Source organism: Pelophylax lessonae, assembly GCF_965119305.1.
Source record: "Pelophylax lessonae genome assembly, chromosome: 5".
Lineage (NCBI taxonomy): Eukaryota > Metazoa > Chordata > Amphibia > Anura > Ranidae > Pelophylax > Pelophylax lessonae.
This window is the reverse complement of record NC_138772.1, coordinates 176931601-176950858: the sequence shown is the minus strand read 5'-3', so window position 1 is coordinate 176950858 and position 19258 is coordinate 176931601. Positions and strand designations below refer to the sequence as shown.

General features: G+C 43.3%; 1 protein-coding gene across 2 annotated transcripts in view; it reads right to left on the bottom strand.

The window, feature by feature from the left end:
* Positions 1–19258, bottom strand: part of ACAD11 (acyl-CoA dehydrogenase family member 11) — a 246609-nt gene that overhangs the window by 170108 nt on the left and 57243 nt on the right. For both annotated transcript variants that reach the window (XM_082259503.1, XM_082259502.1), the window contains exon 13: positions 12831–12929. In XM_082259503.1, coding sequence (XP_082115629.1) covers positions 12831–12929 — 99 coding nt within the window. The remainder of the gene's footprint in view (positions 1–12830; positions 12930–19258) is intronic.

Below are 19258 nucleotides of genomic sequence, written 5' to 3'. Positions count from 1 at the left end.
TGTGTGTTGAGTTATTTTGAGGGGACAGCCAATTTACACAGTTATACAAGCTGTACACTCACTACTTTACATTGTAGCAAAGTGCCATTGCTTCAGCGTGTCACATGAAAAGATATAATAAAATATTTACAAAAATGTGAGGGGTGTACTCACTTTTGTGAGATACTGTATCTGGTGGGGGCTCCTGTCAGGGCCTCCCATCCTGCCTGGGTCTGTCCTTGAGGCCTGAGTTCCCTCCTGGGTCCCTGTAAGCCTCGTGGTGCTGCCATTTTGTTGTAGCCTGTGTGTTTCTACGCACGGTGGTCATGTTTGTGTAGTCTGGCGGCCATGTTTGTGTAGTCCGGCGGCCATTTTGCGGTGGGTTGCCATTGAAAATAGCGGCAGTCATGACAGTGGAGCCCAGTGGGCAGCAATTTCGGCGGTGGGATCCCCTCCTCTTTCCCTGGTGCTGACTCCTGGATCCTTTCACTTCATGATCGCCGCATGTGGAGTGCAGATTATCCTGGTGGCTGCAGGTGCCTGTTTCTGCTGGGTGGTGAATCTGGTGTAGGGTTGCCACCTCATCCCATTAATCCAGAACACCTATTAATTACACAAGTTCTGTGGCTGATTAAGGAGGTAATTCAACTCATTTGGTGCCTTATGTGCATTATGTTAGCCTCAGAACCTGTGTAATTAACATGTGTCCTGGTTTAAAGAGATGATGTGGCAACCCTTGTCTGGTGGGGTTCTCTCCCTCTCTGCTGAGGATCGCTTGGTGCTTGGGCCTGGTGACCGGGTGGTACTGCCAGTGTAGTGGGAGCTGTCCCTTGCAGTGTTTTACACTTTTTGTGGCGTCCACCTGGTGATTCATGGAGTCTTTTGAGCACATCTCCCCACCTGATCCCCTCTCTGAGGCTGCGGGGCCCTCGGGTCCCAACCATCCATCGATGCACTGACGGCGGTCCTGGAGACCTTTGTGTCCCGAGTGGAGGTGGCTTTCGGGCAAACTGAGAGCAAAAACCCCCCCTGCCTCATCAGATCCTGAATCTGACTTGGCCGCCGCGGACATGGGTCACTCTGCTGGGTCTGCAACCACGCGCCTGAAATCCTCTGATAGTGAGGATGATTCCTCCACGTCTGCAACTCCGCACGAAAAGGCACTGGCGGAAGCATTCATTGTATATGTGCGGAGGACCTTGAAGATGGAGGACGCAGCTGCAACGGAGGCGCAGGTTCCCTTTGGCACTCAAAAGCCATCCAGAGCGGCAAATGTGTTTCCTTTCCCCGCCTATTTAGACAGAATTGTCGCTAAAGAGTGGGGACGACCAAAGAATTCCTGTGGGGTCCCTAAACGCTTTACTAGGCCTTACCCCTATGAGGAGTCCCTTATGAAGAAGAGGACTGTTCCACCGCTGGTGGACCCTCTGGTTTCCAGATTGTTAACAAGGCACCCATGATTCCGTTTGAAGAGTCCCCAGCCTTTAAGGATCCAGCTGACAGGAAGGTGGAGGCTGTTTCCTGCAATATGTACACTCTGGCTGGTTTGGCACTGAGGCCGATATTCACCATTGCCCTGGTGTCGCAAACTCTGACCGAGTGGGCTAAGCCTTTACGCCATGGTCCAGGGGCTTCAGTTTATCTGTGATGCCTCTTTGGATGCGGCTACCCTCGTGGCTCAGCTCTTTGTTTCGGCTCTGGTCATTTGGTCTTTTGGCTCAAATGCTGGGCTGCGGACCAAACTTCTAAAAAGGCCTTCACTGATCTTCCCTTTCAAGGAGATTGACTGTTTGGAGCTACCCTGGATGACATCATAAAAGGTCTCACAGGGGGGAAGAGTACCTATCTTTCACAGGCTACTAAGGGCAAGGAACCTCGTCCCTCAGGGTTGACTGACAAGGGCGCTAAGCCTTTCAGGGCCTTCTCTGGAAGATCGAAACAACCTGGTCTGGCAAGACGAGAATGGGCTTCTCCAGACCTGCGGACAAGGCTCCTTCAGCATGAAGGTGCACCCTCACCCGTATCGGGGGTGGGGGAAAGTCTTCGCTGGTTTCCGGACCCATGGACTTCCCTGGTGCAAGACAAGTGAGTCTACAAAGTCATTCAGTCCGGCTACAAGATCGAGTTTCGTCCTAGTCCCCCGGCAAGGTTCTTTTCTTTCCAACATGCGCCTCTACCGGGACCACTTACAGGGTCTGTTTGGGGCGGTACAAGACTTGTTACTTCAAGGGGTGATCGTCCCAGTTCTGACCTCCGAAAGCTTTCAAGGTTTTTATTCAAACTGGTTTACAGTTCCCAGGAAGGAAGGCAAAGTGCGTCCAATCCTGGACCTCAAGGCGCTGAACTTCTTTATGCGGGTGTAGAAGTTCAGAATGGAGTCCATTCGCACAGTGGTGGCATCCCTGCATCAGGGGGATTTCCTTGCTATAATCGACAACAAGGATGCCTACATTCACATTCCAATATGTGCCAGTCACCAGCGCTTCCTCGGCTTTGCAGTGGGAAAGGAACATTATCAGTTTGTGGCGTTACCCTTTGGTCTCGTGCTCCTCGGGTCTTAACAAAAAAGTGTTAGCCCCGGTGCTAGCCAATGGGGGATCGTTACTGGGCTACTTGGACGATCTCTTTCTGCGAAGGGAGTCTCCTTCTGCTCTGGTCGAAAACCTGGAGATCCCAAAATGAACTCTGCGGGAGTTCGGCTGGATTACCTCAGTCGGCAGATGTTGGACCAAGGGGAGTGGTCCCTTCATCCGGAGGTGTTTAATCAGTTTTGTCTCTGGTGGGGCACCCCCGAGGTGGATCTGTTGGCGTCTTGGCTCAACAGAAAGGTGCAGAGGTGGCTCAGTTAGGGATCCTCTGGCAGACGCCACAGACACGCTGGTGGCCCAGTGGGGTCAGCATCATCTGATTTACGCCTTCCCTCCTCTCAAACTTCTGCCAAGACTTCTATGCAGGATCAAGGCAGAAGGGATTCTGGTCATCTTAGTGGCTCCAGACTGGCCTTGCCGGGCTTGGTACGCCGATCTTGTGTAGCTGATTGCCGATGTTCCTTGGAAGCTTCCTCTGAGGGAGGATCTGCTGTCCAAAGGACCAATATTCCATCTTGCTTTACAGCAGCTGGCTTTGACGGCTTGGCTGTTGAACGCCAGGTGTTGAAGGATAGAGGTTTATCTTCAGAGTCGGTGATTCTTACATGTTAAAAGCTAGGAAATCTACTTCTAGGAAGATCCACCATTGTAGGTGGAAGACGTACATTGCGTGGTGTGAGTCTCTTGGGGTTCATCCTCACTCTTTCTCGTGGCTCCGATCTTGACCTTCCTTCAATGGGGTGTTGGAACAGAAATGGGCCTTGAGTACCATCAAGGACCAGGTGTCGGCTTTGGCGGTCTTCTTCCAACGACCTTTGGCCACACACTCCCTGGTGCGTACCTTTCTTCAGGGTGTCTGACATTTGGTTCTTCCAGTGCGGTCTCCATTGCCGCCTTGGGACCTCAATTTGGTGCTTTCGGCCCTCCAGAAGCCTCCCTATGAAAATTTTCCGGAGATTCCCCTACTTACGCTGTGCCAGAAGGTGACCTTTTTGGTCACTATCACCTCTGCGTGCAGGGTGTCGGAACTGGCGGCATTATGCTGTTGTTCACCTTACCTGGTGATTCACAGACATAAGGTGGTTCTTCGCCCCTGTTCGTCGCTCCTTCCAAAGGTTGTCTCCGATTTGCATTTGAATGAAGACATTGTGTTTCCTTCCCTGTGTCCCAGGCCTAAATATCCGAAGGAAATTGCCTTGCATGCCTTGGATGAGGTCCAGGCAATTAGGGTATACCTGGCGGTTACGGAGTCTTTCAAGAAGTCAGACTCACTATTTTTGCTCATGGATGGGCCTCGTAAAGGGTTGTCCGCTTCCTCTTCGACCATTTCCAGATAGATCAGACATACAGCGATTCAGGCCTATTCCATCAAGGGTCAGGTTCCTCCTTTCCCTGTTAAGGCACACTCAACTAGAGCGCTCTGTCATCAGGCATTAGTGACGCATGTTTGCAAGGAGGCCACCTGGTCGTGGGTGCACACTTTCACAAAGTTTTATAAAGTGGATGTGTTGGCATCTGTGGATGCTTTTTTTGGCCGCAAGGTTTTGCAGACTGCTGTTTAAGAGGACTTGATCCTCTTGGAGGGTGTATTGTTTTTTTAAGATGGGCTCCAGTTGTTTTGGTTAAGCTCCTGTTGCCTGGTTGGCTACTGTTTATCCTTGGGAATTTTTTGCTGTTCCCACCCCTCATGTTTAACTTTGCTTTGGGATGTCCCAATGGTTAAGAAGATCAGGAGCTGTGTCCGTCAATGAACGAAAGAGAAAATTGGATTTTTGACTTACCATAAAATCCATTTCTCTAATGTTCAGTGACGGACACAGCACCCACCCCTCTGTGGAGTTGTAATTCTTCTGACACTGCTTGTAACTAAACTGAGTGCCTGTGATAATGGGAGAGTAAACCCTGTGCTATCTTTGAGGATGTAAAAGAAACGGAAAGCGGCAACTACCAATCAACCTATCCAAAGCTGGGAAAAAAAAGTTAAAAAAAAAAAAAATAGGGAAGTGTGGTGCTGTGCTAAACAAAATCAAAATATGATGAGTAGTGTAGCTCCAATAAATGTGAACATAAAATAAAATGTTGTGTAAAAAAAAAAAACAATATTTGAATATGGAAAATAATGTGATAATAGCTGATGATTCAAAGTGAAGATGTAAAAATATAACACAATAAAAAATATCAATGTAGTAAAATCAAGAGATGTCCAATAAACGTGTAGACAACTTCAGAATAGAAGGTGATAGGGATAATGTTAAAAATTGAAACAGTGAAAAGACACTATAACAATATAAAAGTGAGACTATGTGTAAACAATATAAAGTGAACAAACAGTTAGGTAAAATCAAAATAGTCCATTCAACATGTGAACATCATAAAACCAGAACATGAATCAGATTTGATGGATCCTGGACCAGTGGCAGTGAAACACCAGATGGTATTAAGGGGGTACAGTAAGTGAGTCCCAAGACCAAGTTTTAAACAAATAGCAGGGAGAGAGTGGCTCCTCTGGGTGCACTACACACTTACTGTACTATAACGGCATGGGGTAAATCCACTGGCAATAATGTGGTATTCTATTGTTAGAGTTAGGAGAAGATCCTCTGTGTGACCAGACTTCTTGGATGAAGTTATACAAATACTATATCGTCCCGAACTCAGACAGAGCGACATGAAAGAATAAAAGCTCCATATAGTGTAGTATTTTACATCTTCACTTTGAATCATCAGCTATTATTGCATTATTTTCCACATTTGAATATTGTTTTTTCACCCATTTTGTTTTATGTTCACAACATTATTGGAGCTACACTACTCATCATATTTTGATTTTGTTTAGCGCAGCACCACACTTCCCTATTTTTTTTTTTTTTTTAAACTGAGTGCCTATAGCAGAGAGAGGGCGTATACCCCCTGGGACTGCCCATGGACGTATCCAGACTTTCTTTCTGCCTAGTGTCCTACTCCTGTAGGGGCAGTATAACCCAATGGGTATGAAGATCAGGAGCTGTGTTCGTCAATGAACATCAGAGAAATTTTTTTTTTTTACGGTAAGTCAAAAATCCCATTTTAAAAGCCTGCTAGAGCAGCTGCGAAGCGTTACCATAGACTAGAGCTACACAATAATCTGGCATTTCCACGATTTGTATAACAGTGCAGAGCCGTTTTTCTGCTCAGAGCTGTCAAAAAAAAAAAAGGCAGCCGGCAATGTTTATCACATCATTGCTCAGCGCTGAGATAAAAAGAAGCATTTGGTTCTTAAAGAAGTAAACCCAAACTCATAAGTTGTACCTATGGGTAAGACCTAAATAAAGCTTACCTATAGGTACTGTCAATATCTCCTAAACGTGTACCGTTTAGGAGATATTTACATTACATGCAGCCGATGACGCCATCAGCGCATGTGGCCGTTCCTTCAGATACCTGTGCCATGAGTGACGTCATCGTGGCTCCAGCCTGTCCCATAGCTGAAGACCACGGACATGGAAGTAAGACCGGGTGAAAATGGACGCAATTGCTGGAGGGCTTTGTTTTCAGGTAAGTTTCACATAATGTGCTAGAATGCAATGCGTACCAGCACATTATGCCTTTACCTTGCAGGTCCGAACCCCCCCCCCCCCCCCCCCGCCCAAAAAAAAAAAAAAAAAAAAAAAACAGCAGCTTACAACCGCTTTAAAGACCAGGCCTTTTGACACTTGTTGCTTAAAAGTTAAAATCAGAAAATTACTTAGAACGCCCAAACATATATTTTTAGCAGAGACCCCAGAGAATAAAATGGCGGTCGTTGCAATATTTTATGTCACACTGTATTTGCGCAGAAGTCTTTCAAAAGCAATTTTTTGGGAACAAATACACTTCAATTAAGTAAAAAAAAAAAAAAAAACAGCAAAGTTAGCCCAATTTTTTTGCATAATGTGAAAGATGATGTTACACCAAGAATCGTGAGAGAATCATGATCTATATTCTAAGCAAAAAAATTGTGATTTCCATGTTATCCAGAATTGTGCAGCTCTACCATAGACTTGAATGGGAGCTGTTGAAAGACTTCAAATGCCTCCTGACTCGACATAAGGCTTCAATATTTAAGCGAATTAACGCTAATGCTCCATTGTATCATTTGCATAGGCGTTTGAGGGGCGTTTTAAATGCTCCTCAAATGTCTGCTTTTAATGCCAGTGTGAACTTAGCCTAAATCACAAAGCCCAGTTGTACAAGCTCCACCCTCTGTCTTGTGATTATTTAGGCAAAACTACTGGTAGAATGCATTATTGAGGATAGCATGGGATCTTCCTAATATTCAAAGCAATGTATCAACTGTACACATCCTTACACAAGAGAAAGGGGAAATGGAGGAGCTCAGCTATGAGGATAGATTAGCTGAACTGAATTTATTCTCTCTTGAGAAGAGATTAACGAGTTCCAGACTGCCCCATAGCAGATATACTGCTACAGTATTCATGGTTCTGCACCTCCACCTGATTACTCACAGCAAAAGCCGGTTTTCGGGAGCCCGCACTGGATGATTACCTGCTCTTTGATGGGCAGAGACACAGAATGAAGCTCTGCCTATGTAAACAAGGCAGAGCTTCCTTCAAAGGGGGGGGGGGGATGATGGATTTTGTGTCCCTGCAAACCAGGGAATAAAATCCATCACTCCCCTTAGTAAAAACACCTAACAAAGTACATTTAAACACTGGCTAGGCACACAGTTAACCCTTTTATTGCCCTAGATGTTGACTCCTTCCTAGCCAGTGTCATTATAACAGTGACAGTGCATATTTTTAGCACTGATCACTGTATTAGTGTCACTGGTTTCCGCAAAGTGTCAAAAGTGTCAGTTGGTGTCCGATTGTCCACCGCAATATCGTAGTCGCGCTATAAGTTGCCGATCGATGGCATTACTAGCATAAAAATAAAAATTGCAGTATATATATACACACCATAGTTTGTAGACACTATACCTTTTAAGCAAAACAATCAATATAGGCTTATTGGGATTTTATTTTACCAAAAATATGTAGCAGAATACATATTGGCCAACGTTACTGAAAAAATTTCATTTTCTAATTTTTTTGGATATGTTTTATAGCAGAAAGTAAAAAATATTGTTTTTTTTTCCAAAATTGTCTTTTTTTGTTTATAGCGCAAAAAATGAAAAACTCAGTGGTGACCAAATACCACCAAAAGAAAGCTCTATTTGTGGGAAAAAAGGACATCAATTTTATTTGGGTACAGAGTTGCATGACTGCACAATTGTCAGGTAAAGTGATGTACGGGAAAGCAGATACTCGATGACAGGAAGACTCAATGAACTACCACGACGCTCCAAAGCGCCATGGTAGTTAATTGAGAACTACAAGCTGACAGCCGCTAAGGATGTCGGGGCTTGTAATTAATTTAGACACACAAAGCTGTGTGTCTGAATGACGCGGCCGTGTGGGCGCTGCCTGGCACGACTGCACAGTTCTTTAAACTCTGCCAGCTAGTCCGGGGAACTTCTCTGCATACTGCTGCCACAGGGAGGGGGGCAGTGGGCGGCATCTGCAGCACTGGGAACATGTTACACGTTCTATCCCAAAATCGGGTGGAACATGTAACATATTCTCAAAGGTGAACTTATCCTTTAAGGTCATCAGAGAAGAAAAGGGGGCACTCATTACGTCTGGAGGACAAAAGATTTAATTCCCAAATATGGAAGGGCTTTTTCAAAGTAGGAGAAGTAAAAATGTGGAATAGACTCCCTTCTGGTTCTGGCCAGCTCAGTAGATTGTAAAAAAAAAAAAGACCTGGATTCTTTCTTAAATGCACATACTATAACTGGATACTAAATTTTTATCGGTAAAGTTGATTCAGGGAATATCCAATTGTCTGTTGGGGGATCAGGAAGGAATTTTTTCCCCCACTGGAGCAACCTGGATCATGGTTTATTGTGTTTTTTTTGCCTTCCTCTGGATCAACTGTGGGTATAGGATAGTGCATATGGAGGTTTTCTATTTGTGTGTGTATATTTTTCTGTGTTGGTTGAACTGGATGGACCTGTACTCTTTTTAACCAGATTATGTTTCATGTGCCCTAATCTATAGAGAGCATTCTGGCACCTCTCAATATACCATGCACCTCCTTCTTCCTACGGTTCTCTTACTGAATTTAACCTGCCTAGAAGCAGCCAAAAAAGAGAAACAAAATAAGACAAAAATAATCATAGTTTGAATATTTCAATGCTTGGTGCTACCCCTCTAACCATGTTGCTCCAGGCACTGGCTCATCAGTGTCATTATAGTAATACAGCCCTGACTTAAAGGTCAAGCAGAACAAAAAAAGGCTCATCTGCACTGCAAGACCAGTCCCTGCAGCCTCTTCTCATCTATGCTTCAGTGGTTGGATGCCCTTTGATATCATCAAGCCTGATGAAGGACCCATATGAGCAGCACAGTGGTTAGCACCTCCATCTAGAAGCACTAGAGTTGCTGGTTTCGAATCCCAACCATGGCACTACCTGCCGGGAGTTTGCACCTATTCCCTGTGCCTTTGTGGGTTTCCTATTAGGATAATTGGCTCCTGTCTAAATTGGCCCTAGTATAAATGTGAGTTAGGGCCTTAGAATGTAAGCTCTTTGAGTGGGGCAGGGGCTAATGTGAATGTACAATATATAGGTAAAGTTCTGTGTAAATTAACGGAGCTATATAAGTACCTGTAATAAATAATAGAAGAAATAGCCATTCATTTAACATAAGAACGTCAAGGAACAGTCCACTGCCAGAGTTGGGGGGGGGGGGGGCATTGTCTGCTGGACGATCAGATAAGTAATCCTGCTTTTGCTGACCCCTAAACATAACCGATCCCATGTACTGCAAGGGAACATTTTTCGTTTTTCAGGACTGGGGCTTTAACAGCAATTAGAAGAACTGAGGTCGCCAACCATGATATGCAGAGTAGCAGGAATGCTTGTATTAAGGACAAATTCTTTACCAGGTAAATTGTTATGTAAAATGTTTTACCTGGCAAGGAATTAGTGACTTGTCTTTTGATCCAAGAATTTCTGATTCCCTGCATTGCCAGGTTGGCGACCCACTTTTCCTCACTGCTGTTAAGAATATAGTTAGGGAGCTGGAATTTCATTATTGGACCTTGTACACATGTGGCTTTCATTCCCTATGTATCACCTCTATAGGAATCACATCTTCTACACAAAAACTGTTTTGCTACTTCTATTCTAGCTTGCAGTTGGTGATCATCTGTAAATGACCTTGTATCACGATTTGTACTAGTGATGGAAAAATAGGTGTACATAATTATAGAAGGAAAAGCCATCTTGTTGTTTCTGTGGCCTATATGCATATGCCTACTGTGCCTAATTGTAAATCCAACCCTGAAAATACAGTTGCGATTAGCCACTTGTCTGTAATTTAGCTACTTATGATATTTAACCCGTTATCTTTAGTTTTATCAGGTCATCTGCTAACTGGTGAGATAATAAAATGCAAATTACAGTTAACAACAACTCCGGTAAACTAAATGAAGATTTCTGTTCCTTGCCTAGCTTTAGGACAGTGATCTGTTACACCTGTTGCTTGAATTTGCTGTTTAAGGCCAGTATTATAATAAAATGGTTTACATTTCACATGCTATCCTATTTCCTGTCTCAGCAGCACATGAAAGCAATTATGTCTGGTACACTGTGCTTTCCCCATTGTTCTGCAGCTGCACATTCTTACTATGATCTCTTTATATCAAGCTTATTTAGTCTTGTAGAATAGAGGGACAAAGCGCATAGCTGAGGCTTTAAATTATATAAAGAATTACAAAAAGGAGTGGATGGAATTACTTCCCCTAATGCCTATAATTCCAGAATACGTGTATCTAAAATGTTGATTAAGGCCTCTTTCACACGGGCGTTCCGTTTTTTATGCCCGATCAGGTCCTTTTTTTTTTTTTTTTTTGAACGGACACGGATGACACTTGTGTCATCCGGTCCGTATGTCCGTTTTTCATCCCATCCGTTTGCGGATGAAAAATGGACATAATGCATGCCTATGTAAATATGGATATCAGCAGATGACACCACTGACATCCGTTTTTGCGTCCGTTCCGTTTTTTGAACGGAAGAAAAAAACTGAACTGAAAACGTTCAAAAAAACTGAACTGGACGAAAAACGGATATCAGCGGATGATCATCCGCTGACATCCGTATTTACATAGACATGCATTATGTCCGTTTTTCATCCGCAAACGGATGGGATGAAAAACGGACAAACGGAACGCCCGTGAGAAAGAGGCCTTAAGGTGGACCTAAACTCAAAAATTGAATATCTGCTCTTATTGCAAACATATAGAGTATCTTAAAACAAACATATAGAGATGGTAATTACACCTAGGCAGTATTTTTTTACCTAAAGTTAAATTCCAGGTATTACAATTTTACATAGTTACATTGATTCAGCTTGGGCCAACTTAAATATGTGTGTGCCATACCGGTGGGATCCTCATGGAAGCTGGAAATCACTGCTATCAATATGGTTTCCCCACGCAGAGATACAATACAGAACAAAATATGGTACAGCAAACAGAGAGTGCTCTCCTCCAATCTAAGGAGCAAAGGCTTGTATAGAAATAGCCATATGGTTCTTTATGGTTGTTTACTCTTAATTGTCTAATTTAATAACTATGATTGCAACAACCAAAAAAAGCATCTTGGAATTAGGAACCATTATTCTATTCTTTCTATATAGGGCTTTGCGTCTCCAGATTGAAGTAGAGCCCTAAACATTTTTTGCACCTCATTTTGTTTTCCACAGTGCAAAAGGTTTCATCAGGCCATGACATAGTATATATGTGGGCAGCCCATATCCCTGGTTTGTGCCTGGATTCTTTCCTTTCTATGACACAGAACAAGGTATGGTACATTAGCAATAGTGTAAAAGATCTGCAAAGGGGATCAAAGGAAAGGATGGCTATTCCTTAGTTCTCTGCCTCCCTTTTTTTTACCTTTGGCCTTATTTACTGGTGTGATTTGTGTGTCAATAACCTTCCTCCCCTCCTCTTCTGGGAAAGGCCATACATATGTGTAGCATTCCTCTTTACTTAAAGAGGAACTTCACCCAAAAGTTCAGTTTGCATTCCCCCCACTGCCACATTTGGCACTATTTGGGGAGGAGCAGGTACTTGGTTTTGACAGATACGCGATCCCACTTCTGGTCAGATCGCTGCAGTCATCTGAGCTGAAGTTCGGTCCCTACCCCTTCCCCCTGCAGCGTTCTGGGACACATCACAAGTTCCAGAAGCCTGTTGGACAAAGCGCAGCGCAAGGCTTTAATGCCAGTTTCCCTTACTAAAGATGCCAGGGCCTGGACCCAAAGCCTACTGAAGAATCAGCTTGGGTGAGGACATTGCTGGGTCCCTGGACAGGTAAGTGTCCTTATTTTAAAAGTCAGCAGCTACAGTATTTGTAGCTACTGACTTTTCATTTTTTGGGGGAGACTGGAGCTCCTCTTTAAAATGGAAGTCCAGTCAAACGCTAACTATATTTAAACCTGCTCCCTATCCCATTCTAGGCCTATTCTAACTAACCTGTAAAAGGAAATATGTCTTTATTTACCCATTCTGAGGGCAGTCCGGTCACATGATCGGCTCCCTGTGCGTGCTTCAGTGTAGAGGAGGGAGGGCAGACAATGGATGCCCCATAGAAAGCCTATAGGTGACGTCACCACATAGTCACTGCAACCATTGTCAGCAATCTCTTCTATTTACTGAAGCCAGTCGCTTGGGAGATCGTGTGACCTGACCGGAGCACCCTCAGAATAAGTAAAAGGTACGTATAGACATCTTGACCTTTACAGGGTAGTTAAAATAGGCAAAGAATGGGGGTGGGAGCAGGTTTAAATATAGTTAGTATTTGGCTGGACTTTAATATAGGGAGCATACTCTGCCACATCAAACTTTGATGGTGAGCCAGCAAGTACATTCTCAAAACTTCTAACAATAGGATATTTTTCATATTTTAAATATTACCTATTTTAAACAAAGTCATTATTATCATCTTAACTAATAATACAAACAATTATTTTAAAGTAGTATTTATTAAAATATTTTCATAAAAAAACTGTTGGGGGGGGGGGGGGGGGTCAATGAACAAACTGAAACCTTGTAAAGAGGTTGATGGACTAAAGAGTTTGGGGGCCCCTATATGAATCAGGTCTTATATTGTAAGTCTTATAAATTACAGCATTTGAAAAAAAAAAAAAATGCACTGAAATGTATTGTACTCACCACTGCTCCACCACTTTTTCCCATTAACTAGGTAGCTATCTCCATCTCTCTGGATACTGCACTCCATGTTGGTGGCATCACTGGAAGCTACATCAGGCTCTGCAATAAAAGTACATTTTTGAAACATGACCTGGCATCTTATGAGGAATATTTACAATAGATTTCAGGACCTTAGCAACTGCCTTACTATAAGTCACAGGCTTCTTGCATGCTGCAGTCTCTTCACCATTAACCACTTCCATTCCAACTCTGGCACTCCTCTCCTACATGTAAAAATCATCATTTTTTTGCTAGCAAATTAGAACCCCCAAACATTATATATGTTTTTTTTTTTTTTTTATCAGAGACCCTAGGGAATAAAATGGTGGTTGTTGCAACTTTTTATGTCACACAGTATTTGCGCAGCAATTTTTATAAACAAATGTTTTGTTTTTTTTTGAAAATCTGAATTAAAAAAAAAAAAAAAAAACACACTAAAGTTAGCCCAATTTTTTTGTATAAAGTGAAAGATAAAGTTACGCCGAGTAAATAGATAACCAACATGTCATGCTTTAAAATTGCGCACACTAGTGGAATGGTGCCAAACTTTGGTACTTAAAAATCTCCACAGGCGACGGTTCAAAAATTTTTACAGGTTACCTGTTTAGAATTACAGAGGAGGTCTTAGGCTACAATTATTGCTCTCGCTCTAACATTTGCAGTGTTTAATAGCAGTGTTTACATCTGCAGAGGCTGGACGTGACGTCGTGCCCGGCCTCCAAAGGTCATAGAGCTTGCCGGGGACCATCTGGTCTGCAGTATTCTCTATGGTAAACTTCAGTCATCGGCCGATTCATTCTCTGGCTCGCCGATCACACAGGGGAGCCCGAGATGCACCCACATACCTGGTAGAGAAGCTCTCCCCAGCAAGGGTGGGATTTTGCCCTTTCAAACCATAGACTTGAATGATTAACTGGCGGATACTATGATAGATAGTTGCCCTGGATGCCGTCGGCCTTTCCAGAGCTCTTCTGACAGCACAAACCAGGATTCCAGCCCTGTGCTGACAATTCAAGTAAATTCAAACTACCCAAACTTTATCAAGAGTAAGCACTCTTTTCCCTGCCAATTGTGAACTAGGAAAAATAAAGGCAAGATATTCTCCTAATTCAGTGGAAACTAGAAAACCACTCTAGGCAAGAAAGATGAATGAGAACACATCATCTTAATATGATGCAAGACCAAAATTGGCTCCTTACATGAAAGAGCCGCCAGCCAAGACATTCTTCTTGCCGAATTGATAGTACCTACAGAAGCCACCCTCCAAGTCAAAGTACTAACAGAGTTTCTTGAATTGGTTCAAAAGGTGGCTTCTCCAAGGACAGACAAGACCAAATTCAAGTCCCAAGGACACAAGGGTGGCCTGACAGGCAGGAATGTCTGCGCTACACCCTGCATGTAGTATGAATCAAGGAGTAAGGAACAACTGTCTCTGGAAAAATATGGATAGGGACGAAGTCTGATCCTATTTAAGGCCAATCTCATTTCCCCTACTGATTGGAGAAAGGAAAAATCTCCTGCTCACATACAGTATTTCCACGGGTGCCATTTCTTGGCTATTCCCCCCGGTATAAAAGATTTCCAATTCTTGTGATGTAAAGTACCTAAAACCAGCTTCCTGGTGTTCAACAGTGCAGAGATAATAGGGCACAAGACCATTAGGTCTGGTTGTACCAGAAGTGACCAATGGAGCGCCCCGCGCAAGATTCACTATGTCAGTGTACTAAGCTCTCCTGGGCTAATTCGGCTAACACTATTATCAGTGTTATTACCTCACGGATTCTTTGCAAAAGATGCGGCAGTAGTTGAAACAGAGGGAAGGTGTCAATTAGGGAGAACTGGTCCATAAGGTGTTACCAGTGCATCTACCCCTATTGCTGGTGGGACTCTCATCCCGGAAACAACCTCTCCAACTTGTTGTAGAACTTGGAATCCAGTAGATCCACCTGCAGAGTTCCACAATGTAGGCAGATTGCCAAAAACTTCTAAGCATACAGAGACTACGTGGTCCCGTATTAGTCGCTGATGACTGGAAAACCCTGACATTTTTCTATACCTACAATATGTACCGGTGATAGAGACGGCACCTGCTGTTTTACCCCAAACACTGGCAAAGAAATGAAGTACAACCTGTGTAGGAGGGGTTATATAGGGGAGGACTTCCTGTTGGATTGAGCTGATTGATCTACCAGTGTCCATTCACCTATAGGTGGCGCATAAACCAAATAGTTATGAATATAACCGGCTCTGTGCCTTTACTATTTAAAATCCAGTAATATACTGTCTCACCCTGCTCTGCACATGCTCAGTTGCTCTTTATTTTTAGGCACTGTGCTGAAGCTGTAGAGGCCGATCTGCTGACATTCTTACAGATTTACTGCTGTTCAGGTGCTCTGGGCTTCAGCAAAATGGCAGCTTCCAGCAAGAAGAAACAGTAACAATGCTGGAGGCAATTTACAGCACACACTAATTTTGGTAGCATAATTATGAATGTGAAATGTATATTCCTTGATAAAGAACAATATATTTTTTTTATCAAGTTGTTATGTGTAAAGTTCCACTCTAAGGCCTGTTTACACCATGAGATGTACATTTTATCTTTGTACATTTTGGGTCTCCACACTGAATATGCACCTAATATTATCTTAAATAAGCATTATAAAGCTGATCTGATAATCATGTGGGAAGGCAATATGAACCAGATCTCAGACTTTGTGAAATTTCTTAACCGAAATGAAGGTGCCCTTACTTTTACCTGCCACACAGATCCTAGGAACATCGACTTTCTACGCTTATACTTTTACAATACTAAAGACCTAACAATAGTCTCAAAAACCTTTCTTTTCACCACTTGAGCTCCAGGCCTTTTTTGGCACTTTTTGTTTACATGTAACCATCAGTATTTTTTGCTAGAAAATTACTTGGAACAATATATATATTTTTTTAAGCAGATTCCCAGGTCGGCGGCAGAAAAGCAAAAAGGAGAAGCCAAAGATAACAAAAACATTGGCTCCCATTAAAGGGAGGCAATTATCTGCCTGGACTATAATTACATAAGTCGAGGCAGATAGTTAAGAACCTAAGAGAGATTAAAACCTTAAATAATCATCAAACAAAGGAACAAGAAAATGATCTAACAGGTTAGAAGAAATAAGCCAATCCTGAAGAAGGAGCAGAGAGTGCTCCAAAATGAGTGTGAATTACTTATCTGTATCACATACCACTAATGTCACTTGGAAAAGCCCCACCCTAAGTCATTAGGCCTGTATTGCTGTGGATTCAGACCCAGCATTTATTCAAGTCCTACTATCAGATATTTGCTATGAAGAATCGTGTGAAGTGGTGTACAGATCATGAGTGCTGCCCCCTTAAGCCTGTTTACAGAGATCTACCTTGTGTGTTATTCTGGCCACCTAAAAAGATGAGAGTCTAGTGTTTACCTTTATATTAATTTAAATCTGAAGGATCTTCATAGAGAGGCTTTCTGCTTTTCTTTTCTAGTTCGATTTAATTCGCTCCTACGGTTGTTTAGATGTTTAGCAGTCATGGAGGACCCTTGCAGTAATTTAAAATTCCCTTATAAATGTTTTTTTTTTTAGGTGAATACGAACTTGGACAATAACATGGTGTTTATTATTATTCTGAATATACTGTATATTCGGAGTGCACACCACCTTGTGGTCTTTACAGTTATTGCAGTATTTTTCTTTTCCTTTTTTTTTTTTTTGTCCCTTTAAAGACATACATACCTAAGCAGAACACTACACAGCAATCTGCACCTAATTGATTTATTTGCTTTCCAGGTTTTTGCAACCAAACCAAACTAGAACGGGATATGAATAAACTGCAGAGTGAAATACATCTTCCATTAATTTCCATCCTAATTTAGATAATCTGGTTGCTCTTATCCAGGAAAGGATTAAAAATGAGCATGGCAAATTGCTATAAACTGATTATACATGCATGAACATGTATATAAATGAAGGCATAAAAGCATTTATATTTTAATCAAAATCAGGAAAACAGCCCATATTTTCACAAAATTGCCAGCATTACAGATGTTAAAATGCAAGGAATCTCAGGAAATTCTTTACAATTTTAAAGTCTGTAAACCATAGCAAGCAATACAGAGACAACCCCCTATAAGGATCAATTGTACTTTTAAAATACCTAAAAGGTATTTGCACAAATGATTATATTTGCATCTGTATGCATGTAAAGTTCTCACTGTCATATAGGCCGGCACGATATTGGGAAAAAAATATATTGCGATATTTTTTTTTCCAACGATACGTCAATCCAGGCTAAAGTCAACAATTACCTTACAAGGGACACCTGGGACAGCCAGGGTTAATGTTACTGTAGGGATGGGATGAGTTTTGCACCAGCCCTTCTTCTGATTGTATATATTATATACTGCACTGGGAGTCTGGGACAGCCAGGGTTAATGTTACTGACACTGTAGGGAAGGATGCTGGGAATGGATGGAAATCATGAAGCATGCAGGCAGCAGCACAGCCTTCTAAATTTTAATTGCAGATACAGGGCAGGCCAGGGTTAATAATGGTACTCAATACTCTCAGTGACAGTCAGTGACAGTGTGGAATTGTGTGGAATCGGATTATTCAGTCTCTCATTCTCGTCGGGACTCACAGTGGTGGTAGGAGCGGAGGACTAGGAGCCGGTAAAAGATCACAGCCGCATACACTGACTCACTCCACTTCCGTGCACTGCAGACCACACGTTCAGTCTCCGCCCTCAGCTAGTTTTCTCAATGGCACAGCGAACCAATCACGCTGTGAGTAGCGGCACAGCGAACCAATCAGGTGTGCAGGCACGCGTGATTGGTTAGCTGTGCAGCTGCTCACGGCGCGCTGCTCACCGCTGAAGTGTGGACGGCTGTGAGTCCTCCTCCGAGTCCCGGCTTCTCCCAGCCTAACGGATGTCTGTGAGTCCTCCTCCGAGTCTCGACTTCTCCTTGCCTATGCAAAATATTGTGACCTCGGCGATATGAATATCGCCCACGTCCGCAGAACGATAGTCAATATCATATCGACTATCGTTCAGCCCTACTGTCATAGATGGAGAAGTTAAAGCTGAGTTCCACCCAAAAGTGGAAGCTCTGCTCATCTGCTTCTCCCACCCCCCCTCCAGCACCACATTTGGCACCTATGGGGCAGGGGCGGGCACTTGTTTTTGACAGGTGCGTATCCTGGCTGCAGCGAGGTCCCCCGGAAGATCGACCCCTCCTCCTTCCCCTGGCGCCGGGCCATTCGCAAAGCGCAGCGTGCTTCACGCATGCGCAGTAGGGAACTGGCTATGAAGCGGCAAGGCTTCACTGCAGGCTTCCCTTACAGGCATTGGCGGCAGAAGCACCCGAGAGCCGATGGAAACATCAGCTGAGGTGCCGATATTGCAGGTTTCCAGGACAAGTAAGTCTCCTAATATTAAAAGTCATTTATTTTTCGTGAGGGGGCTGGACCTCCTCTTTAATGCAGTATTTGGTATTTCATGCAGTCTAGGATTCTGCATGTATTTTTAAATGTACATATTCTTGTAACAACAATACTAAATACTTAAAGTGGACCTTGCAGTAAAATGCAAAGTCCACATATGAGATCTGGGCCCTGCCCCTGTAAAAATAGCTGCTTTATTAGTACTTAAAAATTGTACCTGTAAAGCAAAAAAAAGTCAGATCACATACTGAGTTTACCCTGATCTTCCACCGGCAGAGCCTACATGAGGTTGACATCACGTTTCTTCCAAAGAGATCCTAGGGAATACAGAGCAGCCCAAATCTCTAGAAAAGACACTCTTGCATTGGGCTGGAGTGTCTTCTGCATTGTTCCAAGGAATATCGCTATAAGGATAATAAGGTCACACAATGTGGAATATGAGGTAAGCCAAGTATAAAATCCAACTTCTTTTCTTGCATTGTTAGTATTGTTGAAAAAAGACCTTGATCTCTCATGCAGTAATATTTACAGGGGAGGAGAAAACTGGATCTAATGCGCAGACCTCACATTTTTACTGCCAAGATCACTTTAACTTTAGGCTCCATAAAAAAGTTGCCTAAATCACAGGATTCAGTCAGCCATTTCAAATAAATGAAGTGCTTAACCACTTTACCGCTGAGTACCGTAGTACTACTGCGGCAAAGTGGCTCTTGTAGGTCTGACGACGTAGACCTACGTCGCCAGACTCCTCCCCCTGTAGGCGGCGCTCGCGCACCGCCGGAGGCGCGCTCCCGCTGTTTTCATTCACAGCGGGAGTCGGGCCAGGGAGGAGCAGCGGCGATCGCCGCTGCTCTGCCCCGATCGTCGGGGAATCCAGTTTGGAGATCCGCCCGCCTGTGTAAACAGAGCAGGCGGATCTCCTCAGTGACAGGG